Source organism: Phyllobates terribilis, unplaced genomic scaffold (assembly GCF_046119375.1).
Source record: "Phyllobates terribilis strain yellow unplaced genomic scaffold, ASM4611937v1 Scaffold_1__5_contigs__length_1240528914, whole genome shotgun sequence".
NCBI classification, from domain to species: Eukaryota; Metazoa; Chordata; class Amphibia; order Anura; family Dendrobatidae; genus Phyllobates; species Phyllobates terribilis.
In genome coordinates, this window is record NW_027362761.1 from 901,868,508 (window position 1) to 901,883,154 (window position 14,647).

Below are 14,647 nucleotides of genomic sequence, written 5' to 3' on the forward strand. Positions count from 1 at the left end.
CCATATCAGCCAGAGATGCAGATGTTTTATGTGCAGCATGAGATGGTGCATTATCATGCAGAAAAATGATCTTGCTGTGAAATACACGGTTCTTCTTCTTGAACCATGGCAGGAAGTGCTGTTTGAGAAAATCCACATACATTATGGAGTTCATCTTTAGCGCCTTCAGGGATCCTAAAGGGGCCGACAATCTCTCTCCCCATGATTCCAGCCCAAAACATTACTCCACCTCCTCCTTGTTGGCGCTGTAGCCGTGTTTGCGTGGGGTGTCCATCAACCAGCCATCCTCCACTCCATCCATCTGGACCATCGAGCGCTGCACGGCACTCATCCGTGAACAAAACAGTTTTGAAATCAGTCTTCATGTAATGTTTGGCCCACTGGAGCCGTTTCTGCTTGTGTGAAGTGGATAGAGGAGGTCGACAGGATGGCGTATGCACAGCTGCAAACCTCTGAAGGACCCTGCATCTTGTTGTTCGGGGGACGTTGGAGGCACAAGCAGCTTCAAAAACTTGTCTGCTGCTATGACAAGGCTTTTTTGCCGCTGCTCTTTCAACCTGACGTAATTGCCTGTAGGAAAGAGTCCTCAATTTGCCCTTATCAGCACGCACACGTGTGTACTGTGAATCAGCTACATACTTCTTGATTGCCAAGACACTTCATCCTGATCATCGCACAATGTTGATTGTAGTCATGCCTTGACCTAAACACTCCACAATTTGTTGCTTCTCAGCAGCCGACACATCCTTTTTCTTTCCCATTTTGGCAGAAAATGTAGGCTGCTTAATAATGTGAGAGAGCCTTCTTAAGTAGTCTTGCCTTTCATTGGACACACCTGCCAAACTAATTAGCACTGGTGTCTGCAATTGCTTACAGTGATATAAAGAGCCCTGACACACATCACCATCAATGAGTTTAACTGACAAACAAATTCTTCCCTTATCACTCCTAAACACTTTTTGCATAATAATTTGGAACGCAGTGTACATGTGCTTTTCCACAAAACACCAGCGGTTCACGTAGTGAATCTTACAGTTCTAACTTGCCAACCGTGGTCTGTATGGAATTGTTCAATAAAGGGCCCAAAATTAAGATAACATAGATGGGAGAGGTCTCTATGAATAGGAATTCCTAAGTATTTGATACCCTGTGAGGGCCAGGCAAAGGGAAAGTTGGACTGGATGGAATCCTATATGGATTTGGGGAGGGAGACATCGAGGGCCTCAGACTTCGCTGCATTGATTTTAAAATTTTACCATGTAACAAAGTGATCTATTTCAGCCATAACAGCATGGATGGATATATGTGATTGAGTGATATATACTAGGACATCAGCAAATAGAGAGCACTTGTACTCGGTGCCTCCCACCTCAATCCACCTAATATTGGGGTTATGGCGAATTGATGAGAGCAGGTGCTCCGTCACTAGGATGTATAAGAGAGGGGACAGAGGACATCCCTGCCTTGTCCCATTGGTGATTGTGAAAGGTGATGAAAATGTTCTGACGCACCCCCTGGGCCTTGGGACACCCGGAGCCGGACCCTTTTTGGTGGATGCTGGTGGTTGTAGTCTTCGTGGCGGCGACCCGGTTCCGTGGCTCAGGGCGGTCAAACCAGTGGCGGAACTATTTATGTGGTTTTGATGTTTAAATGTCCGACTACGCCACCCGTGGATTGCGGTCAGAGTGAACCGCCGCTACAGGGCAGACCGCTGAGGCTGGTGTTGTGGGTGCAGCAGAGCGTAGCATAACTCCCCACGGGAGGAGTATAGCCTCAGGGCAGTGTATGCGGAGGATGGGGGTGATGGTGCAGGGCAGCAGCAGTAACGACACAGAGTCAGTGATGCAGTCCAGGGCCTTTACTCACAGTTCTTATTATCCAGACCACGTCTGCAGGTAACGGCTGCCCACGTCGTACTGTGCTCACCAGGTGAGGGGCTCAGACAACTCCCAGATAACTTTGGAGCACTTCACAGGACCCCCTTTGTGTGTCCTTTGTCTGGCCTTTCTTACCAACACTTCTGTCCGGCTGCCTCGGGCCTCCTCTTGGTAAACTTGGCGCCAGTTTCCCTGACCCTATGTGGTGCCTTCCTAGCGGGTGTAGCGAGGGGCTGCGCCACATAAAATGTCAGAGCCTCCGGTTTCTAGCTGAGGGTCGTTTCCTGCCTCCACTAGTTCGGGGACCGGTCTCCCCCTTTGGCCTGACCCCTCCACGCAGGTGGATTCGGGCGTGCGGTGGCGACTCGCCCGTCCGCACCCCTGGGATCCCTTCATTCCTCGTTCCTGGAGCCTTCTCCGCTCCTCTTCCTTCCTTCTCCCTCTTCCAGGCCTGGGCCTCTGTTACTAGGCCCGCCTCCGGAGCAGAGCTCATGCAGAGCCCCTGCTCCCTGCCACTTCTGCTCAGACTTCTCTGCACTGAACTAAGATGGTGCCCACCTTTTATACTCCCTTCTCAATGCACCCAGGAACTGCTTCCTCCCTGCTCCTGCACTACAGGGTTCCCCTTCCTCAGTGTTCCCTCCCCCCACTCCAGCCAGGGACAGGGACTGTCGTGCCCATCTCAGGGGCATATTGGTCGCCCTGCCCCACGGCAATGTGGTGTAATGCATGCAGGTGTCGGGTCCTGATCCACACTCCATCCTTACCGGAGAGTGAGATATCACACCTCTGGGTGAGGTGCAATACGTCTGTAGCAACCGAGCCCTCAGGGTGCTACAGTTCCATTTATCTTCAGCCTAGGTGACGTATTGCGATACAGGGCCGTGATTTTGGCTATAAAAGGGTCCCCTAGACCCCTACCCCAAGCTTTTTAAGAGAATCATATATGGCGTGCCAGGAGACTCTATGGAATGCTTTCTCAGCATCCAACGAGAGTATCTAATTACAAATTTTTAACTGCATCTAGCCCAGGAAATACTTTGTGCCTAGTAGCAGTGTCTGCTAGTCAGCGGATTATCCCGGCTGTTAAGCAAGCTACACCACCTGTAGTTTAGACACTTAATTTTTTCAAAGGAAATGCTGGGATACTCAGTGAAGAGCATCAGGAGGCACCCCAAGGCATAGGGGCTGGGACTGGCAGTAGGATGCCTTGCGGTGGACAGCCGAGCTCGATCCTTATAAAAGCTTTTTAACTGCAGCAGCTTTAGTGGACGCTACTGGAGCTGGAATTACGCGGCTGCTGGCATGAGACTTGCCCTCCAATAGATCCTTGTAAATGGATTTAAAGTGTATTCATTCAAATTAGAGAGACAATTTAAATTAAAAAGCTTAGAGCTGCCTCCACCACAGGGGGGCTCGCTCGACCCACCAGCGGACAGGCACCAGTATTGGGAGAGGGGGGCTGGCCATCAGGGTTCACCGCGGCTCTGGCACAAACCCGGCGACACGGAGGTGGCACGGGCAGGAGCGGACTGGCCGTGTCAGCTTCTCACTTTTTGGATTTTAGAAGGGCATGACATGCCTATATCTGTGTCTCCCCCTCTTTTTACTCCTCCACCTCTTTTATTTTCGCATGACTATATGTACTTGTCACTTTTCCATGTGTTAGTTATGTCTTCTGAGCAGTTTGTCAGCTTTTGGACACCTTTGAAGGTGTTTTCTATGTGTTTCTATGTGTTTTTGTTTGCCTGCCATTGGTTTTAACGGTGTTCGAAGGTGTTCGACGAACAGTTCGACGAACAGTTCGGCGAACACACGGGTGTTCGACGAACCGAACCGAACTCGAACACTACGGGGGTGGCTCAACACTAGTGGGAACATAACCTAAAAGGAGTTTTCCGGTTTATGTTAAAGAAGTTGTCCACTACTTTATACGAACCCCCCCAATGTATCCCCCCGGGGCCCAGAAGTGTAAATACCCTGCGGTGCCTTTTCTGTCTCTGAGCGGCGCTATCGATGGCCACTCAGAGGCATCACGTGACCCGTCACTGATGTCACATCAAGTGAGGCGTGACATCAGTGACGCGGTCCCCGCAGTGGATGCTGGGCTTTGGGTGGGGTTACCCCGTGCGTCACACCCAACGCACGTTTTCCCAGTGAATGAGGAGAAGGAGAGCACGCGGTGGATGCCGGGTGTAACCCCGCCCACAACCCAGCAGCCACTGGTGGAACGCGGAAGAAGGACCCTCGGCTGCAGCCTGGACTTGTCGTGACGTCAGCGGATGTCAGAGCCGGCTGCAGCCGGGGGTCATGTGAAGCCTGTGAGCGGCCAGTGATAGCGCCACTCACAGGCAGAAAAGGCGCCACAAGGTATTTAGAGAAACACTTATGGGCCCTGGGGGAATACAGTGGGGGATCATATAAAGTAGTGGACAACCCCTTTAAGAATTCTTAATCATTGTATAAAATTATCACATACTTGTAATATACTTTCTAAACTGTATGTTTGCTTTCATTATAATCACTTGCTTAACCCTTCAAAAGGACCATACCGTTTTTTTTTTTTAGTTTTATTTTTCCAAGAGAAATATATTTTTCTACTTTTCTGTCGACACGATCATATGAGGGATTGCTTTTTGTATAATGATATAATACACTGAAAAAAAATAGGAAAAAAATCCAAACGGGTGTGAAAAATAATGCGATGATGTCATATTTTTCTGAGTTTTGTTTTCACATTGTTCAATCTGCAGTAAAAATGGCCTGGCTATATGATTCTACAGGTCAGTACGATTATAGCAATACAAAACTTAAAGGGGTATTCCCATCTCCAAGATCCCATCCCAATACATAGTAGGTGTAATAATAATATTACCAAATACCTCCAATTAGAAATATAGTATAGTTCTTCTGATTCGCTATATCGCTTACCCTATGTACTGGGCATTGCAGTAGCCTAGGTATCCATGGTTATGACCACTCATACAGTGAGTTAGTTAGCAGTTAGAGACCGTAAGTATGGATACCTAAGCTACTCCAATGCTCTTCACATGGGGTAAGCAACATAGCTTATCTGAAGAACTACATTTCTAATTGGAGGTAACTGCTAATATAATTATTATTGCACCTACTACATAATGAAATGGGATCTTGGAGTTGAGAATACCCCTTTTTCTTCACTTGTTTTGCTGCCCAGAATTCGGTCTGGAGTTCGTGCACCGCATCTCTACAACTTTTCTGCATTTGGGGAGCTGATTTCCCCCCTACCACCTTCTAACTGGCATCATGTGTAAGTGTCCAGTCTAGTCAATGCTCTAGGAGCTACTAAACACATTGGTGGTCACACAAAGTACAATGTATCACACTGCAGTCCTCATCTAGCATTACCTCTGCATCTACAGCTCAGCAGAGAGCAGGACTAGTTATGTGCAGGGCTTCCATCCTCTGACTGTCAAGTCTATTAGAAAGTTGTAAAACTTTTCATTTCTGCAAATCCAAGTCACCCATTTGGAGCCCTGTCTAGTAAACACTAAAGATAAAATAGTTATACTTTGCTCTCCATAGAGTAAAAATTGGATTCTCTGTTCCCCGTTATCAGACCTGCTCCTAAGGTCACTGGTGAGGTAGTGACAGGGAAGTGTTGTGTACTTTGTGCTTATGTAAACTGTCAATGGATATTATCAGCTGGCACAGCCAGACTCTGACAGCAACATACTTTAATAAACAAGTGAACTCCTGATATACATAATGATTTACTCATTCAGCTGGATTTATTGATTACACTATCTATTTAGCTGGTAAATAGGCCAACCCATAATTCTGAAAATAATTCAAAATGGTATAAGAAAGGATGGATACAAGGGCATGCCTCCTATTAGGACAATGAGTTTGGTGAGATGAGTCAAATGCTTCTTGGGTGGGTGGGCAAGGGTGCACATTCCAGCTTCCCAATCATTTTACCTAGGAGTCTTTTGTCCTTTCTCTTTTATACTCTAATGTGTAACCCATGGCAACAGGATTAATAAAAATTAATCTGTCACTGCATTTATGTTGCCCAATTTGATAGCAGCATAAGGAATAGATAGATACATGTCTCTTGCTGGTTGTCTTGCTATAGTTTTGATAAAACACTGTTTTATCTGCTGCAGCTCTGCTAGTCCTCTCAATGAGGAGCTGTGTTGTCTTCATGTAGCCCCACTCCCTGAAGTTGATTGGCCATATTCTTCCTATACTGTGCAATCAGTGGCGTGGGTGGGGTTAGACAGAGCTTATGAATACAAAATAGAGGACTAGCAGAGCTGCAGCGGAAAAACCTATGTTTTATCAAAACTACAGAAAGAAGTCCAGTAAGTGCCAAGGTGCGGAAATAAAAGCCTATGTCAATACTTTATGCTGTTCTCAAATAAGAAAGCATAGACCGATTGTCAAATTCACTTTTAAAATCTGTGATGAAGTTTAATGCATAGTAGCTGCATACTTTACCTTGGACATTAGGATGAAGGCACATATACAAGAGAGACCAAAGAAGTGTGTTTGTAGTGGTATCTGTTCCTGCAATGAAGAGATCACCAATAATATAGAACAAGTACTCAGTGTCGAAGCTGCTCTCCAGTTGAGCTCTCTGCTCCTCATTTATATGAAGGAGGTACATGTCAATAAAGTCCCTGGGATTCTCAGGGTCCAGGGAAAGTTTATGCTCCGCTATGATCCGTTTTAGAAAGGCTGTGATGTCTATAACAATTTGCCTTAGCTCTCTGAATGGTCCAAATGGAAGATAGTACATCCAAGAGAAAACGTTGCTGAGGATGGCTTCACTGTTGACACTGATTTCTAGTCCGCGGGACATCATCGCCAGCATCATCTTGAACTCCTTATCCTCATAGTCAAAGCGTTTGCCAAAACTTATGGAACAGATGACATTGGAAACTGCATTATTGATGATCTGGAAGGGGCTAAAGCCTTCATTACCAAATTTTGACATTTCTGCCTTCACATATTTGAACTCTTCAATAATTATGGGTTCCAGGCTTAGCTTCCCAAGGCCAAAGTGCCTTAAAGTAGAATGGGAAAATCTTCTCTGCTGTCTCCATATAGGACCATATTTCGCAAAAACAATTCCTGAAAAACAGAATAACCTGTTGATTTCTTGCAAAAGTAAGTTAATGTACTACTACGTCAGAGGAACATTTCAGTTTATGTTTGCCTTAAACATTTCTTTTATAAAAGGGCATGACAAATATTTAGGTAAACCGTGAAATGAAATCCAAGTATCTGTTATTCAACTATCCTACCAGAGACATCTATTTCTACATAAGGGTATTACCATGTCCGGAACAACCCATGCTTAAAAACTAATCACATTATCTAACCCATACAGTGAACTCAGGCGAGAAAAAGCATTTTTAACATATGTTTTTTATCATTGAAAATTTTATCTCATCCCACAAAATACAAGTCCTTATATGACTGTGGGGATGAAAAAAAAAAGTTAGAGATCTAAGAACATGGAGCTGGAAAGCCAAATTACTTTTTGTAAAAAGTTGTGTCTCATGTTACATCCTTGACCAAATAAATCTTTTTTGGACACAGTGATGAGTGCTCCCTTTCTTCTTTATAAAATTCTGTGATACACTCGTTAAAATAATTACTACACTCCTAAATGAAATCCTTGATGTGTGTAGTTTCCAAATTAGGTCACTTTTGGAAGGTTACTGAACATCATAGGCTCTGTGAATATGACATGACTTCTGTAATCTATTACTGTCAAATATGCACTTCCAAAAATCAAATGGCGCGCCTTCTCCTTCGAGCCCTGTCACGTGTTGAAACAATATTTTCCAACCACTAATGGGGTATTGCTGGGTTCAGGAGAAATTGCATAACAAATTGTGGGTTCTATTTTCTCCTATTACCTCTTGTGAAAATGAAAAATTTGGGGCTAAAGTAACATTTTAGTAGGAAGAATGTAATTTTTCATGGCAGTATTAGGTTATGAAATTCTGTGAAGCACCAGTGGGTTCAGAATGCTCACCACATCCTAGATAAGGGGTGTCACTCATTGGGGTTTGTGTTGTTTTGGCACTTCAAGGGTTCTGCAAATGTGCCATGGTGTCTGCAATTTATTCCAGCAAAATTTAAGAGCCAAAAATCAAATGGCAATCCTTCCCTTTGTAGCCCTGCTGCGTGCTTACACAGTAGATCCTGACCACATATGGGATACCGCCAAGTTGTGCAACAAATTGTCAGGTTAATTTTCTCCTGTTACCCCTTGTAAAATTGAAAAAAATTTAGGTCTACAGCAACATATTAGTGAAAAATAATGTAATTCTATTATTTTTTTCATTTAACTATGAGTTAATTCCTATGAAAAGTTAACAGATTTCCTGACAACAGATTGTAATACTTTGAGTGGTGCAGTTTTTAAAATGGTATTACTTTTGAAAGGGAAGGGGGGGTTCGAAATATATAGGTCTCTAAGTCACGTCAAAAGTAAAAAAAAAATTGCTGAAAAACTTTTAACCCTTTTACAATACTAATATAATGAAAGGACATTTGAAAAATTATACCAATGTAAAGTAGACATTCATCATATTGTATGTTATTTATTAACCTTTTAGTGTGGTATGACTTTAAGGGAATACAAAACACAAAATTTTTAAAAATATGTCAACCATCAGATAGTTTAACCGCTTCCCGACCGCCCACTGTAGATAAACGTCCGCGCTGCCTGGGCTCTGTGCAGCGCGGACGTTTAAAAACGGTGGGTGGTCTCGCAGCGCTCAGGACCCCCAGGGTCCTGCAAGCGCTGTGGGAGCGGTGCAGAGCGATAGCTCTGAGAGGGAACATCATCGGGACCTGATTAGATCAGGTCCCAGTGATGTTAACCCTTTGCTGTCTTCTATATACCGCGATCTATAGTGATCGCGGCATATAGAAGACAGCAGGAGGAGAGGGGGTCGTCCACTTACCTCTCCGACGACCCCTGATTCCTTTCAGGACCTGACGTTGCTATGGCAGCTGGAGGTCACATGACCGCCTCCAGATCTGCCATATATGGTGTCCTGCCTGGCTCAGCCTGCAGCTAAGCCAGACAGGAGACTGACTGTGTGAAGATCTCATGTAATGTAATATATGTCTATTACATTACATGAGATCAGGGATCAGAAAAATAAAAATGAATGTGCCATACAGGGACTAAGTAAAAATGTAAAAAAAAGTAAAAAAAAAATGTTTTGAAACTGTTAAAAAAAAAATTAGAAAATAAATTAAAATAAATAAATAAAATATTAAACCGATAAATCCATATATTTTTGCAAAAATAAAAAAAGTACACATATTTGGTACTGCCGCGTCCGAAACAACCCGAGCTATAAAACTGTCACACTAATTAACTCCTTCTGTGCACACCGTAATAAAAATAAATAAAAAACGGAGCAAAAAACTATGCTTTTTCCTCATATCGCCAAACAAAAAGTGGAAACAAATGCGATCAAAAAGCAAAATGGAAATAAAAATGGTACCACTGAAAACGTCATCTTGTTCCGCAAAAAACAAGCCGCCATACAGCTCCATCAGCCGAAAAATAAAAAAGGTATACCTCTCAGAATAAAGCAATGCAAAAAAAATATTTTTTCTATAAAATTGTTTTGTGTAAAAGCGCCAAAACATAAAAAAATATACAGTAAGTGTAGTATCGCTGTAAACGTACTGACCCGAAGAATAACGCTGCCTGATCACTTTTACCACACGCAGAACGGCATAAAAAAAAAACTCAAAAAACAATTCCTGAATTGTTGGTTTTTGTTAATTTTACCTCCCAAAAAACGGAATAGAAAGCGATCAAAAAATTTCACGTACCCAAAAATGGTACCAATAAAAATGTCAACTCGTCCCGCAAAAAACAAGCCGTCACATGACTCTGTCGGCCGAAATATGGAAAAATTATAGCTCTCAAAATATGGCGATGCAAAAACTAGATTTTGCAAAAAAAAAGCGTCTCTTAGTGTGTGACAGCTGTCAGTCTTAAAAACCCGATATAAATCTGGTATCTCTGTAATCGCACCGACCCGAAGAATAAAGTAATCTAATCAGTTATATCACACGAGGAACGGCGTAAAAAAATAAATAAAACCAATTCTTCACCTGCTACTGATTTGTTTATTATGTCTCCCAAAGATCGCAGTAAGGCTCTGCTCACATTTATCCTGCGCTCTGCGCTGAGCACTTACACCAGAGTTTCTGTGTAAATCTCTGAAATATGTGATTCAGCCGGAACCCATGATGGGAGATTCCCTGTAATGAGGCAGATATAGGCCACTGTGGACGCCGTCTAGCCTGTGATCCCACAGTGTCATTTGTTTTAGGCGTGCATAAAAGTGCGGTTGGCCACAGTTTTGTGCACTTCTGAAAAAAAGGACACCGCTAAACAGAGGCCAGACGGAGTCCAGAGTAACTCTGCTGCCTCATTACAGTGAATGGATCCCGCAGGGGTTTCATCTGAATTATATCACTTGGAAATTTAGATGGAAACCCCGATGTAAGTGCTCAGCCTAGAGCGCCGGATAAATGTTACGTAAAATGTTCCCAATAAAAGCTTCAACTCATTCCTCAAAAAAAGCTAGTCCCCACTCAGGTCCATCATCTGTTAAAAATATAAGGGACTTCCAAGTTACTGGTAGCAGAAAGGCTCTGGAAAAGCAAAATGGCCCTTGCCCCCCAAAAGAAATTCAGAAAATTTTGTGCTCCCAAATCCAAATGCCTATTCTACAATAATTTGTTCTCCAATTGTCAAATAGCGCTCCGTCCCCCCCAGATCTCGCCGTATGGCTGAGCGGTACGATACAGCCACATATGGGGTATTGCCACTTTTAGAAGAAATTGTGTGACACATTTCGGCACCATTTTTACCCATTGCCCTGTGTGAAAATGTAAAATCTGAGGGTAAAACATTTTTTTGTGGTAAAAATATAATTATGCTTTTTTCACTGCCCAATGGTATAAATTTAAAAATTAAAAAATACTCACTACTTCCCTAGATGAATTCCTTGAGAGGTGTAGTTTACAAAATGGGGTCACTTGTGGGGGTTTTGGCATGTCAGCGACTCTTCAAATGTGACATGGTGTCTGCTGCCTATCCCAGCCAACATAGCGCTCCTTCCCTTCCAAACCCTGCCGTGCGCCCAAACAGTGGTTTTCCCCCACATATGGGGTATCGGCGTGTTCAGGAGAAATTGCACAACAAACTTCATGGTGCAATTTATCCTGTTACCCTTATGATAATGCAAAATTAAGGGATGAAAAACGTTTTTGTGGGAAAAATGTGAAAATTTTATTTTTACAGCTCAATATTATAAACTTCTGTGAAGCAGCTGGGGGTGCAAGGTGCTCACCACACATCTAGATATGTTCCCTAAGGGGTCTAGTTTCCAAAATGGTGTCACTTGTGGGGGGTTTCCACTGTTTAGGAACATCAGGGGCTCTCCAAATGCAACATGGCGTCCGCTAATTATTCAGACAAATTTTACATTCAAAAAGTGAAATGGCGCTCCTTCCCTTCCAAACCCTGCAGTGCGCCCAAGCAGTGGTTTTTCCTCACATATGGGGTATCAGCGCGCTCAAGAGAAATTGCACAAAAAATTTTGGGGTCCATTTTTTTCTGTTACCCCTGTGAAAATAAAAAAAATTGGGTCTAAAGTAACATTTTTGTGAAAAAAGTTAAATGTTAATTTTTTTCTTCCACATTCCAAAAATTCCTGTGAAGCACCTGAAGGGTTAATAAAGTTCTTGAATGTGGTTTTGAGCACCTTGAGGGGTGCAGTTTTTAGAATGGTGTCACTTTTGGGTATTTTCTGTCATAAAGACCCCTCAAAGTGACTTCAAATATGTGGTCCCTAAAAAAATGTTTTTGTAAATTTTGTTGGAAAAATGAGAAATCGCTGGTCAACTTTTAACCCTTATAGCTCCCTAACAAAAAAAAATTTTGGTTCCAAAATTGTGCTTATGTAAAGTAGACATGTGGGAAATGTTATTTATTAACTATTTTGTGTGACATATCTCTCTCTGAAAATTCAAAGTTTGAAAATTGCAAAATTTTCAAAATTTTCACCAAATTTCTGATTTTTTCACAAATAAACGCAAGTGATATCAAAGAAATTTTACCACTATCATGAAGTACAATATGTCACGAAAAAACAATCTCAGAATCAGGGGAATCCGTTGAAGCGTTCCAGAGTAATTACCTCATAAATTGACAGTGGTCAGAATTGAAAAAATTGGCCCGGTCACGAAGGCAAAAACAGGCTCTGGTGCGAAGTGGTTAATAAACATAAAACTTGACTTAAATTTACCATTAACATAAAGAGCAATGTTTCACAAAAAAAAAAAAAAAAAAAAAAAAATCGCAGACTCACTCGGATATTCCAAAGTTATTACCACAAAACGTGTCTGTGTGTAAATAAAAGCTTATTAATTCCTCTGCAACCACAATTTATTTTTTACTAGCATTTACAATAATTAAAAAAATCATCTTTGCAATTAGAAATAAATAATAAGATCTGCTTTTCCATTTCTTATATTCAGCTACAATACAGACCTGTGTGTTTCCGTAGTTATAGACTATAAACTTGACCCTGCAGCCTTAGGCAATGTGCATGACATCTTATAGACACTGGCACACTCCCATAGTTTTTGAAGCAGAAGATGCCACAGATAAAACGCCGGCGGTGTTTCACTGATGCATCTCTCACGTCTCGTCATTTTTGTGGTGGCTTTGCTGCCTGAAGAATGGTCAAGTCACTTCTTTTACCCACACTACGGCTTTATTGAATGCTTTTTAAGGCATTATCCACCTGAAAAAGATGCTGTGTGCACATACCCTTACAGGGAGTTTCCAGCTCTTTACTAAATCTTCCTCTTCTACAGCAATACACACTTTTTGTAGTGTACAATTGGAGGTGGTGACTGCCTCAGTATTAGGCTTCGCATTTTTTCTCTTCATTCTAAGGGCATGGGTAGCGGTGGCTCAGTGGTTAGCACTGCAAGGAGTTTGTATGTTCTCCCTGTGTTTGTGTGGTTTTCCTCCCGGTTCTCTGGTTTCCTCCCACACTCCAAAGACATACTGATAGGGAATGTAGATTGTGAGCCCCAATGGGGACAGTGATGATGATGTCTCTAAAGCTCTGGGGGATTAATAGTGCTGTATAAGTGAATAAAATAAATAAATGTGTACATGGCATCTTTAAGACGCCTGCAGAACCGCCGAGTTTTTCAAGGCGAAAATCACTGGAGGTCATTTTTCTGAAGTGTCATTTCATGTTGTTCTTACATTGCTGTGCAGGCCGTTCATTTTTTGCAATGGTTTTGCAGCACTTTTCAGGTGAATACTAGGTAAAAATCAACCTGAATAAGATGTAGAGTGCACATATGTTAAGGTTGAATTTTAATTAGAGCTGGATCCTTAGTGCCCTTTAATTTATCCCTTTAATTCATAACCGAACAGCACACCCGTTGGTTGAAGAGCAATGTGATTTAATACATGTGAGGAATGCTGGAAAAACAGGCATTCTTCACATGTACTAAATCTGTCAAACAGTCTCAAATCATGTTCACAAAACTTAAAGAAATGTCAGTGGCTGGATGAAAGATGCAAGAGTCTGTCTGGATTCCAGAAACTCACTCAGCTTTTATGCACACACACTGATTACAAGCAAACAGGTCACAGGTGAGAATGTTACCTTTAGTAGCCATTCAAACCCATTTGTGTCACATTCTGTGCATGTTATCAGGTCAAAATCACCAGGGTATGTGAACTTTTGATCAGGGTCATTTGGATGTTTTTGGTTGTCCTTAAGATTTAAAAAGAGAAAACACAGTAGTTTGACAATAAATGGCTTCACCCAACCAATAACCATGAGCGGAGAAAAAGTTTTTTTGTTGTCATTCATATTCTCTGAAACAAGGCCAAGAAAGGAACAATTCTACCAGGGTATGTAAACTTTTGAGCACAACTGTATATTCTATCTAACAGTAATACAGATTAAAGGGGTTGTATGGTCTTCTATTAAAAATCACGATGGGACTTCAGACTTCTGATTCTTTACAGCGGGTGCGGACCGTACGCTGTCAGGATTTTCCAGAGCGGCAGTCATTTGTCCACAGGTATGTAATTTTCATACCTGCAGTTACGTGTTGACTAGAGGTGCTTGGTCTCGCTCCATACAAGTGACTAGAGTGAGGTCAGGGCACATCTACTCTGAATGTGTCCGGATGTATGCAAATTACATATTTGCAATCATGTGACGGCCCGCTTTCGCCAGCAATACCAAAGAATCCTGACAGTGTGCAGTGCAAACGTTGTAAGGATTCAAAATTCTGTATTGACATATTCAATGTTTGGAAACATCTTAGTGTATAATGTGCTGCTGTATTGTTGGGATTGTGTGTGTTTACACAGATACACACACACACACACACACATATACATAAATAAATTGACGACTGAGTGTTACCAAGTGGAGAAGTAACTGAGGAGCACATCTCATTGCCAATTTATTCATACATTTCAGGAGGAATAACACAAGAACGGCACAAAGTAGAGCATATAAGTAAATATGCTATAGATTTTTCATTCCATAGAGAATACAAGTATTGAATATCACAGGCACATCAGCAGGAGAGCGGATGGGTCCTTTGTAAATTCTTCTGCTGTTCTTCATTCCCTATTTTTAGTCACGAATCCTTTTAATACATGTGTTCGTGTTTTGGAAAAGGAC

The 14,647-nt window shown here is 42.2% G+C and overlaps 1 protein-coding gene across 1 annotated transcript in view; it reads right to left on the reverse strand.

Annotated features, from left to right (window-relative positions):
- Positions 1-14,647, reverse strand: part of CYP2U1 (cytochrome P450 family 2 subfamily U member 1) — a 60,375-nt gene that overhangs the window by 19,380 nt on the left and 26,348 nt on the right. The window contains exon 2 of the mRNA XM_073641106.1: positions 6,360-6,995. Coding sequence (XP_073497207.1) covers positions 6,360-6,995 — 636 coding nt within the window. The remainder of the gene's footprint in view (positions 1-6,359; positions 6,996-14,647) is intronic.